General features: G+C 47.4%; 1 protein-coding gene across 3 annotated transcripts in view; it reads right to left on the bottom strand.

Moving 5' to 3' along the window:
• PTPRS (protein tyrosine phosphatase receptor type S) overlaps nucleotides 1-21,042 on the bottom strand; it is a 156,116-nt gene that overhangs the window by 76,153 nt on the left and 58,921 nt on the right. For all 3 annotated transcript variants that reach the window (XM_056845473.1, XM_056845474.1, XM_056845472.1), the window contains exons 8-10: nucleotides 9,739-10,044; nucleotides 4,369-4,562; nucleotides 544-570 (exon numbers count right to left, since the gene is read on the bottom strand). In XM_056845473.1, coding sequence (XP_056701451.1) covers nucleotides 544-570; nucleotides 4,369-4,562; nucleotides 9,739-10,044 — 527 coding nt within the window. The remainder of the gene's footprint in view (nucleotides 1-543; nucleotides 571-4,368; nucleotides 4,563-9,738; nucleotides 10,045-21,042) is intronic.

Below are 21,042 nucleotides of genomic sequence, written 5' to 3'. Positions count from 1 at the left end.
GTCCTTCCCATCACCTACTTGCCTGGTCCCTTTAACTGGAGATGTCGGGGATTGAACCTGGGACCTTCTGCATGTCAAGCAGATGCTCTACCACTGAGCCACGAACCCTCCACATATCTCATCTCCCAAGCACGTCTCTTGGTGACCTCCCCACGAAAAAATGGGATCGAAGCTACGTTCCCCTTGGAGCCACACCTCATGTATTGTTTTAATCTACTGTACCTTGAAAATCAAATGATTAAAAATAACGATAACTATTGCACCTTATAATCTAAGTATTGAACCTTTTAATCTAACCATTGCACATCATAAACTAACCATTGCACCTTCCCCAGGAACGAGGCAGGGAAAACCGTGGCACAATCAGTGATAAGGTTTGGGAAGCAGAAAAAAACACAAGTCAGCACAGCACTGCGAAGCGGGAGGGATTAGAAGAGGGGGGGAAAGAAAAGAAAACAAACAAGTCCACACCATCACCGATGAAAAGGAAGGGGGCAGAGCAAGACAGAGTTGGTGGGGGGGAAATGGGGGCATCTTACTTACATATTCCGCAGTGTCATCGGTTTCCCACTGAGCAAGAGAGGATATGCAGGGGAGAATGAAGAAGAGAAGAGAAGAGAAAGAACAGCGTGAGACAGAGGGAGCGTGGAGGAATCTGCCCGGAAGGGAAACGCAGATCCGGGAAGACAGGAGACGCCCAAGGCAAAGGAGAAGGAAGTATAAGAAGGCGTGGAGGTTAGTAGGATGGACAGCCTTTGCTGGCAACTCCCAGGCACCGTGTTTCGAACTAACCCAAGTCGAAGAAACAGCTGCTAGAGCAGAACCTGCTGCAGCAAAAAATAAGTTTTCGAAGGGTGTTCTGAAATACCCTCCCCCCAAATTCCAACCTTCCATTTTTGCATATCTATTTCCCAATCTGCTACCGTTCTGGCAAAAACTTTAACAGGGCTTCCGCGTGCTTCACTTTGCAATCCCAGGCAGCCAGGGATCACATAACAGGTGCAGACCCATAAAGCCAATCAGCTTTGGCTCCAAGGTGGTGTCACCAGAAGGGAAACCGATCCCGATCCCACCTGAATGCACACGCGGGCCTTTTCCACACAGGTTATTTGCCATTGGTTCAAGTAGGGTTGCCAGGCCTGAGTTGGGAAATACCTGGAGATTTTGGGGGTGAAGCCTGAGGAGGGCGGGGTTCGGGGAGGGACTTCAATGCCATAGAGTCCCATGGCCAAAGTGGCCATTTTTCTCCCGGGGAATAGATCCCTGTCGCCTGGAGACAAGTTGTAATAGCGGGAGATCTCCAGCCACCACCTGGAGGTTGGCAACAGTACCCACAATGCATCACTTTGAACAATGCAGTACATTCCCCAAACTTCACAGCATTCAGGGATGTGACGGAGACATCTGGGTATGGGTTGAAATTACTGTAAGGAAGTTATAGGTGGGCTGGAACGCCGCTGGTGTGAAGTAAAAGCAGGGCAGGGATCACAAACCCTCTTCCCCTTGTAACCCTGACAGACTGCATGGAGCATATTCTGTTTACACACACGGGTGTACACATTAGGGTTGCCAGCTCCGGGTTGGGACATACCTGGAGATTCTGGGGGCGGAGCCTGAAGAGGGCGGGGTTTGGAGAGGGGAGAGACTTTAATGCCATAGAGTCCAATTGCCAAAGAGGCGATGTTCTCCAGGGGAACTGATCTCTATCGGCTGGAGATCAGCTGCAATAGCAGGAGATCTCCTGCCACCACCTGGAGGCTGGCAACCCTAGTACACATGGATGTCTTCAAATGTTCAATTTTTTTTTTTAAACAAGCAAGCCAGAAGGAGAGGTGGAAGAAATCGAGCACCGTATAGACAGCAGAATGGGAGACCAACAAGGCTGAGCTACTGGGCACAATCTACCAGGAAGTTCTTAACGTCTAAGCCTAAGCAGAATGAATGGGAGAGGCACAAAACCACACGTATTGTGAGCCTATCGAAGGCATCAGACGTTAGTGTAGGTATTTTCTAACAGTTAGAGCGGTTCCTCGGTGGAACAGGCTTCCTCGGGAGGTGGTAAGCTCTCCTTCCCTGGAGGTTCTGAAGCAGAGGCTAGATGGCCATCTGTCAGCAATGCTAATTCTATGACCTTAGACAGATGAGAGGGAGGGCACCTTGGCCATCTTCTGGGCATGGAGTAGGGGTCACTGGGGGTGTGGGGTGGAGGTAGTTGTGAATTTCCTGCATTGTGCAGGGGGTTGGACTAGATGACTCTGGTGGTCCCTTCCAACTCTATGATTCTATGATTGTATTACAACATTAACAGGGGGAGGATAGGGTTTTGAACAGCTGTGACCCATAACAGCTAAAACGAAACCCCCACCTCAAGAAGCAGCATATTTCTGAATAATGATGTCTGAAAGCATCCCAGAAGTATCTCACCGGCCACTGCTGGAAAACAGAGGGCTGGATCCACACTAACATTTCTGCAGGCAATGGGATTTCCCCACCTCCCATGGCAGCCTGAAATGCCCCCCAAAGTCTTGTTTGTGGGGGGTCCCCTCTGCTCTAAGAACAGCATTTCAAGGGGCACTTTGGATTGCTGCGGGAGCAGGAACATCGCGCCCCGTGAGCAAAAATCCACCCGCCCATGGAAATACCTAGCCTGGATCCAACCCAGTGATACCGGGTTCTCCGGCCTACTGGTCCTCTCCTGATGTGATCACTAATGATTGCGCGGGAAATCCTTCCGAATGGATCACGCTCCGTTGTTAATGAGGAAGCAGGTGGTGCTGTTTGGATTTCCCACCTCGAGCAGCAGAACTTTGCCGCTGCTACCGCCGTTTAGTATTTATAGACGTCCCTAAAATATATGGATTGCCACGTACGATTTAGGGTTGAGCGTATGTCCCTTGTTCCGTCGCTGCTCCAAAGGCTGGGGTAGCCATGTGTTCTATTCTGCCTGCCTCCTGGTTTCCCTTGGAGCATGTCTAAATTTAATTTCAGAATTGGCACACACACAGCTTTTCGGCTCCCGTCTGGTGCGCCCCACGCCCACCCTTTGGTTAATAACGGGAATGCGCTCATGTGCACGTTGGTTCCAAGAGCACAAACGGGGAGAGAGCTGCTTTCTTGCATCGTGATTTTAATCAGCGGGTACACCAGGATCCTTTTTGTGTGTGTGTGTGTGTGGCGTTTTAATCACTTCTCTCTGACGAGCGAGCAAGTGAGCGTATAGGCACAAGGGTTCCAGAAGAGTACAAACAGGAGGGCAGGGAGATGTTCCAGTTGGCAGCAGAGGATAGGACTCGCAATAATGGGTTTCAATAGCGGGTGGAAAGGTACTGGCTGGATATTAGGAAAAATGTTTTTACAGTAAGAGTCGTTCGACAGTGGAATCGGCTGCCTAGGGAGGGGGTGAGCTCCCCATCCCTGGCAGTCTTTAAGCAAAGGCTGGACAAACACTTGTCAGGGATACTCTAGACTGATCCTACATTAAGCAGGGGGTTGGACTAGATGGCCTCTATGGCCCCTTCCAACTCTATGATTCTATGAATCTTCAAGTCTTTGAAGGGCTGTCATAGAGAGGAGGGTGCCAAGTTGTCTTCTGTTGCCCCAGAAGGTTGGACCAGAACCAACGGGTTGAAATTAAATCAAAAGAGTTTCCGTCTATAGACATTAGGAAGAATTTTCTAACAGTTAGAGCGGTTCCACAGTGGAACAGGCTTCCTCGGAAGGTGGTGAGCTCTCTTTCCCTGGAGGTTTTTAAGAAGAGGTTAGATGGCCATCTGTCAGCAATGCTGATTCTATGCCCTTAAGCAGATGATGAGAGGGAGGGCATCTTGGCCATTTTCTGGGCATGGAATGGGGGTGTGGGGGTATTTGTGAATTTCCTGCATTGGGCAGGGGATTGGACTAGAAGACCCTGGTGGTCCCTTCCAACTCTATGCTTCTACGAATCAAAAACACTCTGCATTTTATCAATGCACACATCAAGATCCCATTTGCGGGCAGTGTTTTAGCGCGGGGGAAATCTGTGCGCACATGGCGGTCTGAACAACACTGGGGAAACAAGCGGCAGATGGCTCGTGCGCTTGGTTATCGCCGCTTGGCAGAGCAAATCGAGTCGCTCCCATCTCCCCAATCCAGGGAGAAATTGGGACAGAGAGAATTTCATAAAATCCCTAAAGTGGACAAAAAAACCCAACAACACATAGGCTCAGAATCCTGGAAAGGCCGTAGCTGTCCAGGACCAAAAGGACCTTTGGGCAGAGCATTCTGGCACACACTTCCTCTCTGGATGACAAAGTGCATTGGTTTCCTGGCCCAGTGGGAACACGGTAGGCTAGAACCCATCTAATGGGTTTTAAAAGCGGATGTCCCCACCTGAGCGTCGGCCAGCATCACATCCTTGATCTGGGGCAAGCCCTTGGCCTCTCCGTTCTCCATGCACACGTAGTGGACTTGGTAGCCACGTATCTGCCCGTGCTGGCGGTTCTGGATGGGCGATCGCCAGAACACTTGGATGGCAGTCGAGTTCAGAACCTCCACTTCCACCTTGCGAGGTGGGGCGCTAGGCACTGGAAGAGAGAGAGAGAGAGAGAGAGAGAGAGAGAGAGAGAGAGAGAGAGAGAGAGAAAGGAGTGGAAGGATAGGGAGAGAGAAACAGAGGAAGAAACAAGTGTATGTCTCAGCTTGGATATGGGAAATGCGCAGCTGGTAACCGTGTGTACGTGTGCATTAACACGGCTTCAATGGACTCTCCCAGTTGTACCATATCTGTACCAAGGCTTGTGGTACGCTGTTTCAACCCACACATTCTCTGCATGTACCCTATTACCAATCCTCCCTTGGTCATAGCTGAGTCTGGGGTGCATTTTCTGGTCTCACAGCTCGAGGGTGAGGCCTAGCCAGGGAGGCCTAAAACGAAGGTTGCCAGCTCTGGGTTGGGAAATACCTGGAGATTTTCAGGGTGGAGCCTGATGAGGGCAGAGTTTGGGGGAGGGACCTCAATGGGTAGGGTTGTCAACCTCCAGGTACTAGCTAGAGATCTCCTGCTATTACAACTGATCTTCAGCCGATAGAGATCAGTTCACCTGGAGAAAATGGCCACTTTGGCAACTGGACTCTATGGCGTTGATGTTTTTTGTGGCCATCTTCTGGGCCTGGAGTAGGGGTCACTGGTGTGTGTGTGTGGGGTTAGGTTTGGAAGTTTTTAAGTAGAGGCTAGATGGCCATCTGTCAGCAATGCTGATTCTGTGAACTTAGGCACACCATGAGAAGGAAGGCAGGGAGGACTGTGTCTCGTGACCCTTTCTTACATGCCCAGGGTAATGCCAATCGCCACTTTGGGGTCAGCAAGCAATTTTCCTCCAGGCCAGATTGGCCAGGGATCCTGAACGATGTTTTGTGGCCATCTTCTGGGCATGGAGTAGGGGCCACTGGGTGTTTGGGTGGAGGGAGGCAGTTGTGAATTTCCTGCATTGTGCAGGGGGTTGGACTAGATGACCCTGGTGGTCCCTTCCAACTCTATGATTCTAGGCTGTTTCCCAAATCAGGCTAACTCACTCTGAATTGCTTTTCTTCTTCCCTGTGACATGTAAAACACAGGGCTGCTCCCCACTTTCCAAAGAATCCCAACACAACTGCAGGACACGCTGCATCCAGGTTGCTTCGTTTGGGGATTATCAGTGCTCCTGTATGTGCCACTAATACTGATGCCACAGCCGTCTACACTGCATGTGTTAATTGAAACTATGGCTTCGTTGTCTCATACTGTAGCAGCGCATTCCTGACTTCTGAGGACGAATGCTGGCGTCTGGCTACTTATGCCGCCGTAAGTGGCCCCAACGCTGGCGGGGAGGCCCGGGTACCAGTCTCCAGGTGCTGCCATGGCAGCACCACCCTGGGACGCCGGCGGATCCTTCCGCCAGCATCCCACTGGCGTAAAGGCCCATGCCGACGTTCCCGGGGGCGTCCCAGAGACCCGGGAGGCGTTCCCGGGGCGTTTTGGGGGGAGGAGCTGCCAGTAGGCAGCTCCCTGTCCCCTTTCGGTCCCGGATGCCAGCGTGGAGAACGGCGCTGCTGTGCCTGTATTTTAGCAGGCGCAGCCTCGCTATCCTCTATAAGGCAAAAAGCCCCATTTAAAAATTAGAAAGCCGCAAAAAGGCTTTTTAAATGTTTTGGCGTGTGGGGAACTGCCCGCATGCCACCAGCTCAGGAATGGGCTGTAAGTCTTTCAATTGGGTTTGGGAGACTTTCCATTTTATCTTCATGTGCCTGTGTTTACTAATTGGGGGCCAGAATGTGCGGGGGGGGGGGCGATTTCTTAGCCAGTGTGACCTCATTTCATCCCTGCGGGTGGAGGTAGCAGGAGCTGGCTGTAGAATCTGGCCCTGACCATGAGGAGCAGGAGCAACTCTGGTGTGCGGCTGGACGGCTATGCCCGGCTGGTGCAACAGACCATCCTGGGCCACCAGGTGGGCGTGTGCACCACCAGTGGGATGCCTGCCTGCTTGCCCGTGCCGGGGGGGGGTCATCTGGGGCAGCTGCCTGCTTGGGGCTTGGTCAGCTAATTTTTAAGTTGATAATTTTGTATGGCCTGCGAATGGTGTTATAAATATCCAAATGGCCCTTGGTGGAAAAGAGGTCCCCCACCCCTGCATTACAGCCTTATGTGTCATAAAGGATAATTACTTCAATTCCGATGATAGCTACAGTAAGTCCCATGTAACCCATTGCAAACAAGTTATACGTAATAATTGTGTGACATTTCTTATAGTTTCTTCATAGTTATACTTTTGTTTGTTGTTGGATTTCAAGGTTACTGTCCGAAGAAGGATACCGAAATGGGATACCAGCCGGCAAACCTGTCACTGTTGTGGTTTTATGTTACATTATCAGCGCTTTTGCTTTCTGCGTTTGCTCATTATTTGTATTCTGTAATATATGTTTTGGAATTCATTTGAACTTTTGTTGTTACTACTATTTTGTATAAATTTGGAGTAGCTACAAGTGATTAGATAAACGTCCTGTAACCTCTGGTGCTTTGCACATTGTTTTTTTCTGGCTAACATGGATGGCACAGATAAAGGAGAGAAAGGTATCAATTAATTGGGGTCCTTGAAAGCTGAAAACTGGGCATGCTGTGATCTGAGAGATCGCCTGAGACATTCTCCTAGTTAAAAAGGACTTCAGGAGGAGTGGAAGTTAACACAAAGTGAACCCCCCAAAAAAAAGAAAGGGGAAGAAGGAGAGATTCTTCTCCTTTCTACCTCAAGGCGTGTCGTGTCGTTCCATGGAAAAATTCTAGCCGAATAATTGTCTCCCTGCTTTATTCCAAAATTGGTATTACCTTAATTCTTTTGTAAAAGCACAAACCATAGTGTATACCTCATGTGTGTGTTAAGTGCCGTCAAGTCGCTTCCGACTCATGGCGACCCTATGAATCAATGTCCTCCAAAATGTCCTATCTTTGACAGCCTTGCTCAGGTCTTGTAAACTGAGGGCCGTGGCTTCCTTTATAGAGTCCATCCCTCTCATGTTGGGCCTTCCTCTTTTCCTGCTGCCCTCTGCTTTTCCTAGCATGACGGTCTTTTCCAGTGACTCTTGTCTTCTCATAATGTGACCAAAATACGACAGCCTCAGTTGAGTCATTTTAGCTTCTAGGGTCAGTTCAGGCTTGATTTGATCTATAACCCACTGATTGGTTTTTTTGGCAGTCCACGGTATCCGTAACCCTCTCCTCCAACACCACATTTCAGAGGAATCTACTTTCTTTAGTGTCATAGCCTTTGACTAATCATCCACTGAGGGACATCTCCCCTGAGGAGCCATGGGGATTAGGCCCCGATTCCCTACACTTTGTGCCAAGCTAGCAGCTGATCAGAGAAGGAAGCTGCAGGCTATTCAAGATGAGACAGAGACAATGGATCGGATGGATTCTGGTCTAGGGAATCAAGTGATCCTAACCAGCCAAATTCCATGCCACCGCCTCTTCATACACCACCAAAACTGATACACTCAGGGGAAAACTTGATCCTGACGGGAGTTCTGATATCAATTATAGTACCAAGAGCAAATTAGTACTACACATGAAGCTGCCTTATATTAGATCAGACCCCGGGTCCATTGAAGTCAGTATTGTCTACTAGGGCCAGCAGTGGCTGTCGAGGTCTTTCACATCACCTACTTGCCTGGTCCCTTTAACTGGAGATGCCGTGGATTGAACCTGGGACCTTCTGTGTATCAAGCAGATGATCTACCACTGAGCCACAGCCCCTCCCCAGCATTGAACACATGAAGCTGCCTTATACTGAATCAGACCCTTGGTCCATCAAAGTCAGTATTGCCTACTCAGGCAGGGGTCTTTCACATCAACTGCTTGCCTGGTCCCTTTAACTGGAGATGCCGGGGATTGAACCTGGGATCTTCTGCATGCCAAGCAGAGGCTCTACCACTGAGTTGCAGCCCCTCTCCGTGGCTCTCCAGGGTCTCAGGCAGGGGGCTTTCACATCACCTGCTTGCCTGGTCCCTTTAACTGGAGATGCCGGGGATTGAACCTGGGACCTTCTGCATGCCAAGCAGAGGCTCTACCACTGAGCCACAGTCTATCCCCCACTGCACCTTCAGGTAGGCCTACCTGCTCCCTATGTCCTCTGCTTCAGATACCTCCTGGTTTCCACCTTTTATTCTGTATGTGTGTGTGTGTATGTGGATCCCATCAGACTTGAGTGGGGTAATATTGCACATGCAGACTCACAACAGGAAAAATGGAGCCCCCCCCCCAAGCTGCTTCAGAAAACAATGCAGGGGAGGAGAGTGAAGCCCCTTGCCACCCCTCCTTCCAGTTTCCTCTGGGGGTGAGTAATCCCACCAGGTCTCTGCTCATGCAGAGACGCGAAGGAAGTTGCACACCCTCAGAAGAGACCATTGCACCTCTGCATGAGTTACCCTAGCAGACCTGCTACCCCTTCAACAGAGACATGTTAAACGAGATACTGAAGGGTAAATACAGCAGGTAGACTCCTGTGAGGGAGGGTAACTGCTACTCTTTCCACATGCTCTCTGAAAATCTTTTTAGGGTGTAAGCGTCCTCCCAATTTTAATAAAGAAGTTTGAGAATTCACAACCCCCACAGAATTCTTTGCTCTTTTTGGGGGGGTTCTGCAGTGGAGAGACCCAATAGAAGAGAGAGATCTAATTGCCCTTTTTTAATGGTTTTGCTAAAGATCCCTTTTTCAGAACAGCTGTGTCCCTGCCTTCTTTAGTCAGTGGACTTCCCGGGACATATCCTTTTGCATTGTCTTACATATACCAACTTAGGCTAAAATAGATTATACCATGGGCATTTATGCATGGGAGGTTTTGCCTTGGATTTGCTGCTCTCTAGATGCACATTTTCCTCATCCAAATTCTCAAAACTCAATAATAACCCCCCATGCAGAGTTTTGAGAATTCAGATGGGGAAAATGTCCATCTAGAGAGCAGCAAATCCAAGGCAAAACCTCCTGTGCATAAATGGCCCATGTTTAAACAAATGGTCCACATCTTCTCGAGCAACTTTGGAGCAAAAGGTTCAGTTCCTCTTAGAGGACTCTGACCCTCAGCATACTTATTTTGTTGCTCGTTTTTCTTTTGGAGGCTGCAGAGAAGAGATGAAAAGAGGTGTTTTTAGAGATGAGTCTTATTAAAGTTTTATGGTTTTATTGTTCAAGACCTCAGTCTAAGGACAGGGGGAAAGAGAGAAAAAATTACCATCTTCATCAGTACGAATGATGACCGGAGCACTTTCAGGGCCTGGCCCCACCTTCGTATGTGCTGCGATGGTGACGCGGTATTCTGTCCACTTCTCCAGTGATTCCAGGAGGATCTGATTGGTTGACGGGGCAATGTCGTTCACCTCGCGCGGTTCCGTGTCCTCTGAGTCCAAGGCTCGATAGCGGACGCTATATCCATCCAAGACTCCGTTTTGGCTCTCGGCCGGAGGAGGTCGCCAACTTACCAGAATGGCTGTGGATCTGACGCTGACGCATTTTACGTCTTGAGGGGGGGCAGACGGTTCTATGGGAGGAGTTGGGTAGCGGCAGGGGAGTTCAGGGAGGGAAGGTAGGCGGGAGGAGGAAAGGAGAAGGGGGACAAGAGGATGGGGGGAAAAACAAAAGATGGGAAAGGTAAAAGAAAAAAAGCAAAAATGATAACAAAAAATCTAAAATAAAACATACAAAAATTTGGTTTAGGAAGATTTAAATTTAAAGGAAAAAGGGAAAAAAACTTGCTTTTGAAATGAATAAAAATAAATCGGCAACAGAAACTAAGTAAGGGGATATTGCAACACAAATCTTACGAAGCAAACAAAGAGATGCAGAGGGAGTACTAGCCGAGGGTATCCTGAATTGTTACCACAAAACAGGATCTCTCCCGAAGTAACAGTTGCTTTCTGCTTTAGAACTGGTTTATCTCAGAACGGCTCACCTAGAGAGATTTGGGGGAGCTCCCTAAAGAATGGCTCATCCTCTAATTGTTCCAGAAAAAACAAGGAGGTGAACAATCCTGCTATGGGTTTGATCACCACCACTCAGGCAGATGCAAATGTTATATGGGGAACAGACCTGAGAGAAACATTCCTACCCTCCGAGCTCCAATTTTCTTCAAAAAACCGATCTTGTGCATGCAAGATGTCCCAGGATGCTAACTCCTGAGGAGAGCCACAAGAAGAGAAGGATCCTGAAATGGAGTCCTACCAGCTAGAAAGGTCTGCACGCCCATGAAGGGTGGTGGCAGATCTCTTGTCTGAAAATAAGTCTGTTCTCGAATGGCATGCTGAAAATATTTTCAGCCATCATATCCTACTTGTGAATACGCAGCTCGGCCTGCACCGTGTGGCAGCCTGTGTTGCTTACTCATGAGTAATCCTGCAGCGGCTCTTTAGGAAAGTAAACTGCATAGCCACAAGAAACAGAAAAATGTTTGGGAAAGAAAAACAGGGGTCGATGGGTTTTCCCCTCTCCTCCTCTCAAAACTTGCCTGATATAAATAGATCCTTACACTCAGAGCTACAAGATCCACATCCTTTTAAATTTCATTTTCAACACAGCAACACTTCCCCCCCACACTCTTGCTGAAGTGTCTAACCCCCAATCCAGCAAATCCCCTTAGGGAAAAAATGTGATATGTCACAAAAACCATTTGCGCAAGAAATTTAGGCAGTGCCATCTCAGCAGAGCAAAAGGAAAAGAGCTTGCTGGAGTGAAAAATGAAAACAAAGTTCACTGGTAGGGGTGTGCAAAAAAAAAATCCGGTAAAATTCGGGTTCGGGTTTATTGGGCCCGATTTTTTGGGGGAAACCCGAAATAAGCCGAATTCCCATACCAGTAAATATGGGAATTCGGTTAATTTTCTTGTTTTCTGTAAAAATTTGGCTCTGGGGGGGCATTTTTGAGGTAGAGCTCGCAAACGTGCAGGGTAGCTTGCAGGGACTCTCCTTGCAAGAACCCCCAGGTTTGGTGAAGATTGGGTCTGGGGGTCTGGAGTTATGGGGTCTGGAAGAGATCGCCCCCCTCCCGCTTCCATACACAAGCAGGAAGGTAAGAGTCAGATTCTTGATTCTTTCGCTAATTGGCTAATGCCTCCTATGGAGGAGGGAGGGGGTGACCTCTCCAGAGCCCAAAGCACCAGACCCCCTGACCCAATCTTAACCAAACTTTGGGGTTCGTGCGAGGAGAGTCTCTGAAAGCTACCCTAAAAAGTTGGGACCTCTACCTCTACTTTCAGTCAGCCTACTTTCGTTACATAGATGCAATCCTGCGGAAGTTGGCTGATTGAAAGTTCCCACAATAGCAAACAAAGGGGATTTTTTTGCGAAGCGCCTGTGGGGTCATTTTTGAGGGTAGAGGTCCCAAATTTTCAGGGTAGCTTTCAGGTATTCTCCTAGCATGAACCCCAAAGTTTGGAGATGACTGGGTCAGGGGGTCCGGTGTTATGGGCTCTGGGGGGGCTGCCCCTCCCTCCTCCATAGACAAACATTAGCAGATTAGCGAACGAACAGAGAATCTGAATCTTACCTTCCTGCTTGTGTATGGAGGCAGGAGGGGGCAACCTCTTCCAGACCCCATAACTTCGGACCCCCTGACCCAATCTTCACCAAAATTGGGGGTTCTTGCAAGGAGAGTCCCTGCAAGCTACCCTGCAAGTCTAGGGGCTCTATCTAAAAAAAAAAAATGTCCCCATGAGCTTCTCAAAGCCTGGGGAGAACCTAAAAAAGCCAGCAAATTACCCGGTTTTTTCGGGAATGGCCAATTCGGCTTTGGCTTTCCTCCCAAGTTTTGAAATCCGGTAAACTCAAACCCGAAATTTACCAAAATGGTTTTTTTGGGGCTTATTTTCAGTTTATCGATATGCACAGCCCTATTCACTGGGTATTTCACACTTTGCAAAACTGCTTCAGGAAGGAATGATGTGAAATTTACCCTAGCTCTGTTCTTATTCCACATTAAGAGCAAAAAACTTTTAAGTAAAGCTAATCATTACCATCTTTGCAGCCTGCAATTAAAAAAAAAATCCAATTCTTGAGGCCACTAAAAGGGATAAGAAAGAAATTTTAAAAAAATGAGAGGTAATTTTTTTTGCTTTAATTCATTGTGTGACTTGTGCATTTTCTGATCTGAAAGTTTAATTTGGGGAGGATTAAAAAATGTAGCATGGTTATAATCCTATGCATACACTTACTTGGGAGTAAGTCCCACTGAACTGAGAGGGAGTTGCTCCAGAGTAAACAGCAGAGCTGTGAGTTCTGCTGTATCTTTTCCTCGTCTCCCCCCGCCCCTTTTGGCTAGATATGTCTCCAACGGATGGTTCCTAAACCCCTGAGCAGAAATAGCCATCTTCTCTCCTAATTCCACAAAAAATAACCAGGAATAAACTGTGGCAGTAGAGCTTAATAGTGAGTCCACCGGGGGGGGGGGCTTCTCAGGTCTCTCACTCTCATTATAGCCCTATAAACTTATTAAGTTGTCCTGCACAGATTCTAGTTACAATGACTTCTTATGTCTCATCTCCCACCCAGCCTCGGCAAACGTTTTCCCAACACTCTGCCAGCCACTCAAATATAAAGGAAACATATCGAGCCAAACTAACAAGCTTAGAAAGCAATAATAATAATAATAATAATAATAATAATAATAATAATAACCATAAAACAAAACTATCACCTTTGATAAGAACAAATATATATACATACATATCAGAGGAAGGGGAATAAAAATAATACTAAAAAAATAAAGCCTCAAGTAATATATAAACGTGAAATAAATCCTTCTGGAGTCCTCACAGTCTGTTTTACCTACCTTCCGCAACAGCTAACTTTATATGACTTTCTTACGAGAGAGTTGGAAACTCGGCTCTGTGGAGACCAGGCCAGACTCTTGGTGGGTTTCTAGGCATAACAGGACTTCCCTCGCTTATGAGAGACAACCCCCTCCTCTTCCTACTTAGTCCTCTAGGGTCAGATTTCGCACAACGATAGGAATCGGAGAGCTTGCAGTGGCCAGTATGGTGGATCAGAATTCGGAGACCTGGGTTGAAATCCTCACCCGCCGCAACAGTTACTGTGAGCTCCTAGCCTAACCTACCTCACAGGGTTGTGGTAAAGATAACATGGGGAACGGAGAGAAGAGTACGGTGTCCTCAGCTCCCTGCAGAAGAGTGGAATAAAATGTACTTGACTATTAGGGAAAGAACATGCCGAAAGGGCTGGGCACGAAGTAGAACCCGTATGGATCACTTATTGTATTGTATGCCAATAAAGGTCTTGAATTGAATTGAAGTGGAACCCAAGTTTGGACCCCTGCCCTTCCCATGACGCTCAACGGGTAACCATAGCCATGTCAGCTGCCCCGATTCGGCATCGTGCAGAGATCCCACCTTACAATGAATGTTGCAGGATGCTGTTGCAGTCTTCTTGTTCGTGGGCTTCCTGGAGGCACCTGGTTGGCCTCCGTGTGAACAGATTGCTGGACTTGATGGGCCTGGGTCTGATCCAGCATGTGTTTTCTTATGTTCTTATGGAGGAGAGGGCTATCCATGGCTACTAGTCAAAATGGCTACTAGTCACGATGAATACCTATTCTCTCCAGGATCAGAGGAGTGTGCCTATTTTATTAGGTGCTTTGGAACCCAAGCAGGATAATGCTGCTGCAGTCATCTTGTTTGTGGGCTTCCTGGAGGCACCTGGTTGGCTGCTGTGTTAACAGACTACTGGACTTGATAGGCCTTGGTCTCATCCAGTAGGGCTTTTCTTATGTTCCGGGAGGATAGGGCTATCCATGGCTACTAGTCCAAATGAATACTAGTCATGATGCACAGCTACTCACTCTAGTATCATAGGATCATGCCTACTATCTTAGGAGCTGTGGAACGGAGGCAGGAGAATGCTGCTGCAGCTGTCTTGCCTGTGGGCTTCCTGGAGGCACCTGGTTGGTCCCTGTGTGAACAGACTGCTGGACTTGATGGGCCGTGGTCTGATCCAGCATGGCCTTTCTTATGTTCTTAATGTTACACTGGCATTGAAGTCCGTCCCCTCAGCAAACCCTGCCCTCCTCAGGCTCCGCCCCAAAAATCTCCAGGGACTTCAATGCCATAGAGTCCAATTGCCAAAGAGGCTATTTTCTCCAGGTGATCTCTATTGGCTGGAGATCAATTGTAATAGCAGGAGAAAAGAGGATTTAACCCAGGGGAATATTCTATCTATTTAAAACATTTCCCTTAGCTCCCTTTCTTCCTTATGGAGCTCAAGATGGCTTACAGCATAAATAAATACATTAAAAACATAAAATTTAAAATCACAATTCAGGACTGCTAATAACCTTAACCAAATGCAGTCCGAAATAATACAAGTTTATGTTAATTGATTAGTTTCTTTGCCAACCCTTCTAATTCATACCCCTATTTTTGACCGACAAAACCCCAAATGTGTCTAACATATTAAATAATGTAGGGAAAAAATCAATTCACAACTAAAACCATGACAGAACTACCAATCAATCAATTATACAGGAGGTTATATTAGTTCTTTTCCTAGAAGCTAAGGCTCAAAGGTGTAAGGAAAATTATTTTCAAAAAATGTTTTTACTGCTGTTCTAACAGGTCCATTAAAAAGAGTGTCTTCTAGACTTTGTTTCATTATTTGACCACTTGCGTGCTAGTGGATTTGACAACTGATAGGCGCTATTGTGGTTTGACCGGGGTCTACGGTTAAGAGGTGCACAAAATAAGCATATCTGGAATTCAGAGGGGGGGATTTTCATCTCATAGTTTGAATTTTGGCTCCTGTGCTCGATTCAGACGTCAAAACATGACGATGCAGAGTCTCCTACATGTGTGAACCAGGCTTTAGTTCTTAGTAAAGGGATCTGCATGTGAACTGGACCACTTCAGAGACTCATACATGATTCAAAAACTCCTTCCAGCAAAAAGTGCCTCCTTACGGGGCCAAACAAGATATGACAAAGAGACCTACAGCAGTAGGATTAAGTTTTACTCCATTTGTATGGGAGAAATAGATCCCATGCACGGAGTTTTAAGCATATAAATACACATGTATCCCCCAAGCCCTCTCTTTTGTCTAGAGATATCAGGGATTGTGTTTCTGGCCTAGCTTTCTACCTCCTGTCAAGCTATTTTTCCATATGCAGGGAATTTTTCTGTGTGGAGGAACAAGTGCAGCCAACGTGAGCTGCCAATCTGCAGCTCTGCAATCTGCAATAGAGGCCAGAGACAAGCTAGGCTTGTTTAAGGAACATTTCAAAATGTTGTCTCAGTTCAAATTTTTAGGGTGCTTCATGCAAAAAAGTTTAACTGCTGTAAGAACATAAAGAACATTAAAAAAGCCCTGCTGGATCAGACCAAAGTCCATCTAGTCCAGCAGTCTGTTCACACAGTGGCCAACCAGGTGCCTCTAGGAAGCCCACAAATAAGACGGCTGCAGCAGCATTTATCCTGCCTGTGTTCCACAGCACCTAATATATTAGGCATGTTCCTCTTATCCTGGAGATAATAGGTATGCATTGTGACTAGTATCCATTTTGACTAGTAGCCATGGATAGCCCTCTCCTCCATGAACATGTCCACTCCCCTCTTAAAGTCTTCCAAGTCTGCAGCCATCACCACATCCTGGGGCAGGGAGTTCCACAGTTTAACTATGTGTTGTGTGGAGAAGTACTCCCTTTTATCTGTTTTGAATCTCTCACCCTCCAGCTTCAGCAGATGACCCAACGTTCTGGTATTATGAGAGGGAGAATGGTGTACTGCGCAATTCTTTCAGTTCAATGTCAAGGACTGAATCTCCATGCCAAGTGTGTACTCTGCCACTGAGCCACTGTGCAGTGCCAGAAAAAAAGGAAGAGATCGTGTCTCTTCTTGAAACTTCTCGATGGGGATAGGACGAGCAGCAATCTGCAATTTTCCTGTGTGAAAAAAAAAAACTCATCTGGGTCTGACCTGTACCACCTGCTTCTCACATGAACGCATGAAGCTGCCTTATACTGAATCAGACCCTTGGTCCATAGAAGTCAGTATTGTCTAGTCAGACAGGCAGCAGCTCTCCAGGGTCTCCGGAAGAGAAAGATCTTTCACATCACCTACTTGCCTGGTCCCTTTAACTGGAGATGCCGGGGATTGAACCTGGGACCTTCTGCATGCCAAGCAGATGCTCTACCACTGAGCCGCAGCCCCTCCCATGCACTTACAAAGCTCCCCATTTCTTGCTATCAATGACACCACAACAGGGTTTCGGCTGATGCCTACAAGTCTTGAGAAACCCACTGCAGAGACGGGCCTGGCCTCACCTACCCTTTTTGTATCCTGAGCCTAGCCACTTCAGAAATTCAATACTAAATGGAAAAAACAAACACCAAAACAAACAAAACAAAAAGGAAATTAAAACAGCAAATCAAAAAAGTACTGCTCCAGAAAAAAAAAACAGTCAAGAGTGTAGAGCGCCATCTGGTAACTTGGGTTTGGGTCTTTTCCACCGGAACCGTCTAATGCTGCACACTCACCCTTCTAAAACTCCAGCATGGAAGACCTGTCGCGTATCCCTTCCTTTTCCAGCAGGAGGGGGAATGGGGAAACACGGAAAGGGACAGGAAAGGACAGGGGAGGGGGAAGGACGAAAGAGTTTGCTGCGCCCTCTCTGGCTAAGTGGTGAGAGGAAGCCAGAAGGGCCACCGGGTCGACTTTTTTTTCTCGGCCACGCCGTTGGCGCAAAGACAGCTACCCAATGCAGACCTTGTTGACGAGGAGACCCATCGCGGAATTTCATGGTTCTGGGAGTTTCCTTCACAATCCAGCCCAACCTGTGTGAATTTTGGGGGAGCGGTGTATGCGTGCTCATGCGTGCCGGTGTGTCTATAAAGGTGACAACGTTTGGGAACGACAAGGCCAGTTTTCCCCCTTGGAAGAGTGCGGTGTCTTTTTTCATCCAGCGGTTACACCCGAAGTCGGAGAATTGGGGTGGGGTGGGGGTAGTCCCTTTTCCCTCGGGTTTTTTAAAGGTGGTTGGGCGAAGCGAGGTGTAGGGTGTGGCCAAGTGCTCTGGCGGGCCATGCGGAAGAGATGACAGGTTGGACTGTATTTGTGAATCCGCTTGAGACCAGCCACTACTCACCTTCCCGCATGCTTTTGCACACTTTAAAAGTTGACTGTCCAAGCCTCAAGAATGGCCCCTTTTACTGAGCTTTTGCAATGAGGTTTCTTTTAACCCTTCAGGTACCATAGACTTTGGAGACATTTACTGAAATCAAGCACTATTTTTTAAAAAAGGAAGGAAATCCTACAAAGAACGCGTAAAAAAAAGGTATATGACAGAGTCGAAAGCTCCATTTTATGAGGGAACAGAGAAATCTATTGTCCCTTTCGAATTTTGTATTGATTGTCCTCCCCACTATTTATCCACACAGTCCTTTTGCTATATTTTCAGATTGTTCTGCACATATAGATTTGTACGCTAGTCAAAATTTTGTGAAGGGGATGATGCTTTCCAAAATAAAACATTATAAAAGAAAACAACCCAGTAACCATGGACCTGTCGCTTTTACTGCTGGGTTAGAAATAGAAATATGTCCTTCTTATTATATATAGATATATATACAAACGTATATATATCATAGAGTTGAGCAAACAACTCCCCTCCTCATTAGATATGCTCCAAGGATCCAAGTCTAACGTCTCTGGTACTTGAAGAGTTAAAGCCAGACTATTTCAAGAGCAAAAAAGAATACTTTACCTTTAGTTTAATGGATTTTTTAATAAAAACTTGGGTTATGGTGCTTGTGAGAGCCACCCTGACAGAGTAGCGAAATGTGCAGTGGAGACCGTTGCATGCGGACAATGGGGGGGGGGGAGGCAAGAAAGGAGACGCTGGCCAATCATGCACACTTGGTGGGAAAGCTGTGCCAAGGGGGAAACATGGGGGGGGGGTCGGACATCGCAACAAGCAGGCAACTGAGCAGAGGTTGGGGAAAGAGCAGAGGAGAAGGGTGGTAGCATGAAACCATGGAGAGACAAAGATAGAAAGGCATGTCTGCATAAAGCTTCTCCTGCTTCTAAGGGCAGGGCTTTGGCGCTGAACTGCGACCATGGGAGAAGTCTTCTGAAAAAGAAGGATATGTCAAAGTCCCTTGCCAATATGGGATTTTCGAGTCTTCAAAGCAACCCACGCTCACTCCACTGTGATTGTGGGTCCTATCAACGGAGGACTAAGGGTGAAGGCAAACACCATTTTTTGGTGAGTGATCACAGTAGATACTTTGCCTGGCAGTACAAACCTACATTTTTCAATGGAACAAGTCCAATGTAGAATGGAAGAGAGGAGAATTGCCTACACCAACCTAAGTTTCTTTGGAAGGAGGGAGGGATAAAAACGTAATTGGTGGATACTAAATTAGCCAGATATGCTTTTCTTGTCAGTTGTACTGTTGGTACACTCACATATATTCAATCTGTTGCAAAATTAAAAGAACTCTGCTCTGGAGTCACTGGGTGGTGGCGAGGGCACTGGTGCTAGCCAATAGACGCCCATCACCAGCACAACACCATCAAGAAACCAAGGGATTTTCCAGTGCTTAACATAGGTGTACTCTTCTGCTACAGCAGGAGACATTCTGACAGCAGCCTTCGGCTTCCTGCTGCTACCCAGTGCAGCAGCGGGAGGAAAATGGGGGTTGCAGTCGAGGTAAAGTCACTTCCAGCCATATAACTGACAGTGATGTCACGTAGCTCTGTGACGCTCTAATAACCCTCCCCCCCCCCAAAAAAAACTCTATAGTGAAACCATCGAAATTTGGGAGACTGCTAGAGTGTCACATTGATGCTGTGATGTTATTCTTGGTCATGTGACCAGAAGCGGTATCATGTGACACCAAGCTCCACCCCCTCCAAATCTCCTGGAAGTTGCTAGACAAGCATCCTAGAGCATCCCAGAGATGCATGACGTCCCTTTCAGTTATGCGAGAAGAAGTGGTTTTTTTACAAAGGCAACCCCCCTTTTCCTCCTGCTGCTGGCAACCCTAGTTTAAACTGCAAGGATGCGGGAAACCTGTACAACTAGCCTTTTTGGAACTCACCCCAGGATAAAAAAAACATGCATTTCAAGGGCAGCAAAAATGCTACTAAGCCATCCTGGCAGCTGTTAAAATATGACCCTAATGTAATAATGATATCTTATCTGCATAGGTTTAAAATCTGCAAATCCTGAATGAGCTGAAGGAATCGAGTCCCGAAGAACACCGTATGCAGACATGTCCAGAGAGCGAGAGCGAGACAGAGAGAACAAAAAACCATACTGTTCCAGTTTACTCAAACAAAGCACCATGCATTCTGACAGGCATGCCAGCACACGAACAAGGAGCAAGAAGATAGAGGAAGGAAGGAAGAAAACTCGCCATGGAGTAGGCTGGGGGGGGGGAGCTGTATGGAGTGGGGGGCTGCATAGGGGAAAAAAAAGAGACACAAAAAGCCTGCCCCCCCCCAAGCTGGGAGGTCTGAGCGCCGAAGGATGCCACCAGGATCAGGGAAGAATTGAACTCGTTCCTCCAGCAGCCAGCCAGGAAAAAAACAAAAAATGTTTTCACCACATTACAAGACCGCCGTACAAAACCCCTTCCCCAGGTTGTCTGGCAAGGAAAACAAACCTCCCTGAACTGTTTTAAGGAGAGAAAGAGAGAGAGAAGCGTTGAAACCCCTGCCTTTGCTCCCACCCCAAGCCTGGACGCTTGACACCCCCCAAAAAGAAAAAGAAAATATCCCTAATAAACAGCCAAAAAAACCCCAAAAATTGTCGATCTCCTCTTCAGGGCACATGCAAAGCAGCTGGAACGGGCCCAAAAAAACCAACGGGCTTTCCCCCTGCCTCCAAAGGGTTTCCAGAGAAGCCTCTCTTAATATGGGGGCGCACCCTCCCCATTAAGAAGGAAAGAAGGGTTAGAAGCTGTGTTGTTCCCACCCCCCTTCCACTTACATACTTTTTTGGGGAAACAAAAACACAACGGAAACCAGCTAATTCCTGGCCATCTCCGACACCACACTTTCTCGTTCTGGATCGGCAGAACGAGCACGTCGACAAAATGAAAGGTTCTCTCAAATATATATTCCCATGTATAAAAGTAAACATTTAACAGAAAAGGAAACAGAACAGGGGAAAGACAAATGTGACAGTCCCCCAACAGACAGGAGGGCTCCGACAGACGTATGGGAGAGAGATGGACAGATACGGGCCTCACACAACTTGGCGGCGATTATAACTAGGGAGGATGCAACGCTGGCGGCTTTGGTCAGCAAGATTTTGTAGCAGGCGAGACGTCAAATTTTGTTTTTCTAACAGGACACTGTCCATGAAAATTCCTCTCAGAATTCCCTGCTGGTTGTGCTGACAGTCTTATTCTAAAGCCCGTTTCGGAGGGGGGCCGTGCTAGAATCACAGAATCGGAAGGGACCTCCAGGGTCATCTAGTCCAACCCCCTGCACAAAGCAGGAAATTCACAACTACCTGCCCCCCACACCCCCAGT

The sequence above is a fragment of the Euleptes europaea genome, chromosome 2 (genome assembly GCF_029931775.1).
Source record: "Euleptes europaea isolate rEulEur1 chromosome 2, rEulEur1.hap1, whole genome shotgun sequence".
Lineage (NCBI taxonomy): Eukaryota > Metazoa > Chordata > Lepidosauria > Squamata > Sphaerodactylidae > Euleptes > Euleptes europaea.
Note: the sequence above shows the minus strand (reverse complement) of the source record. Positions and strands in the feature narration are given on the sequence as shown.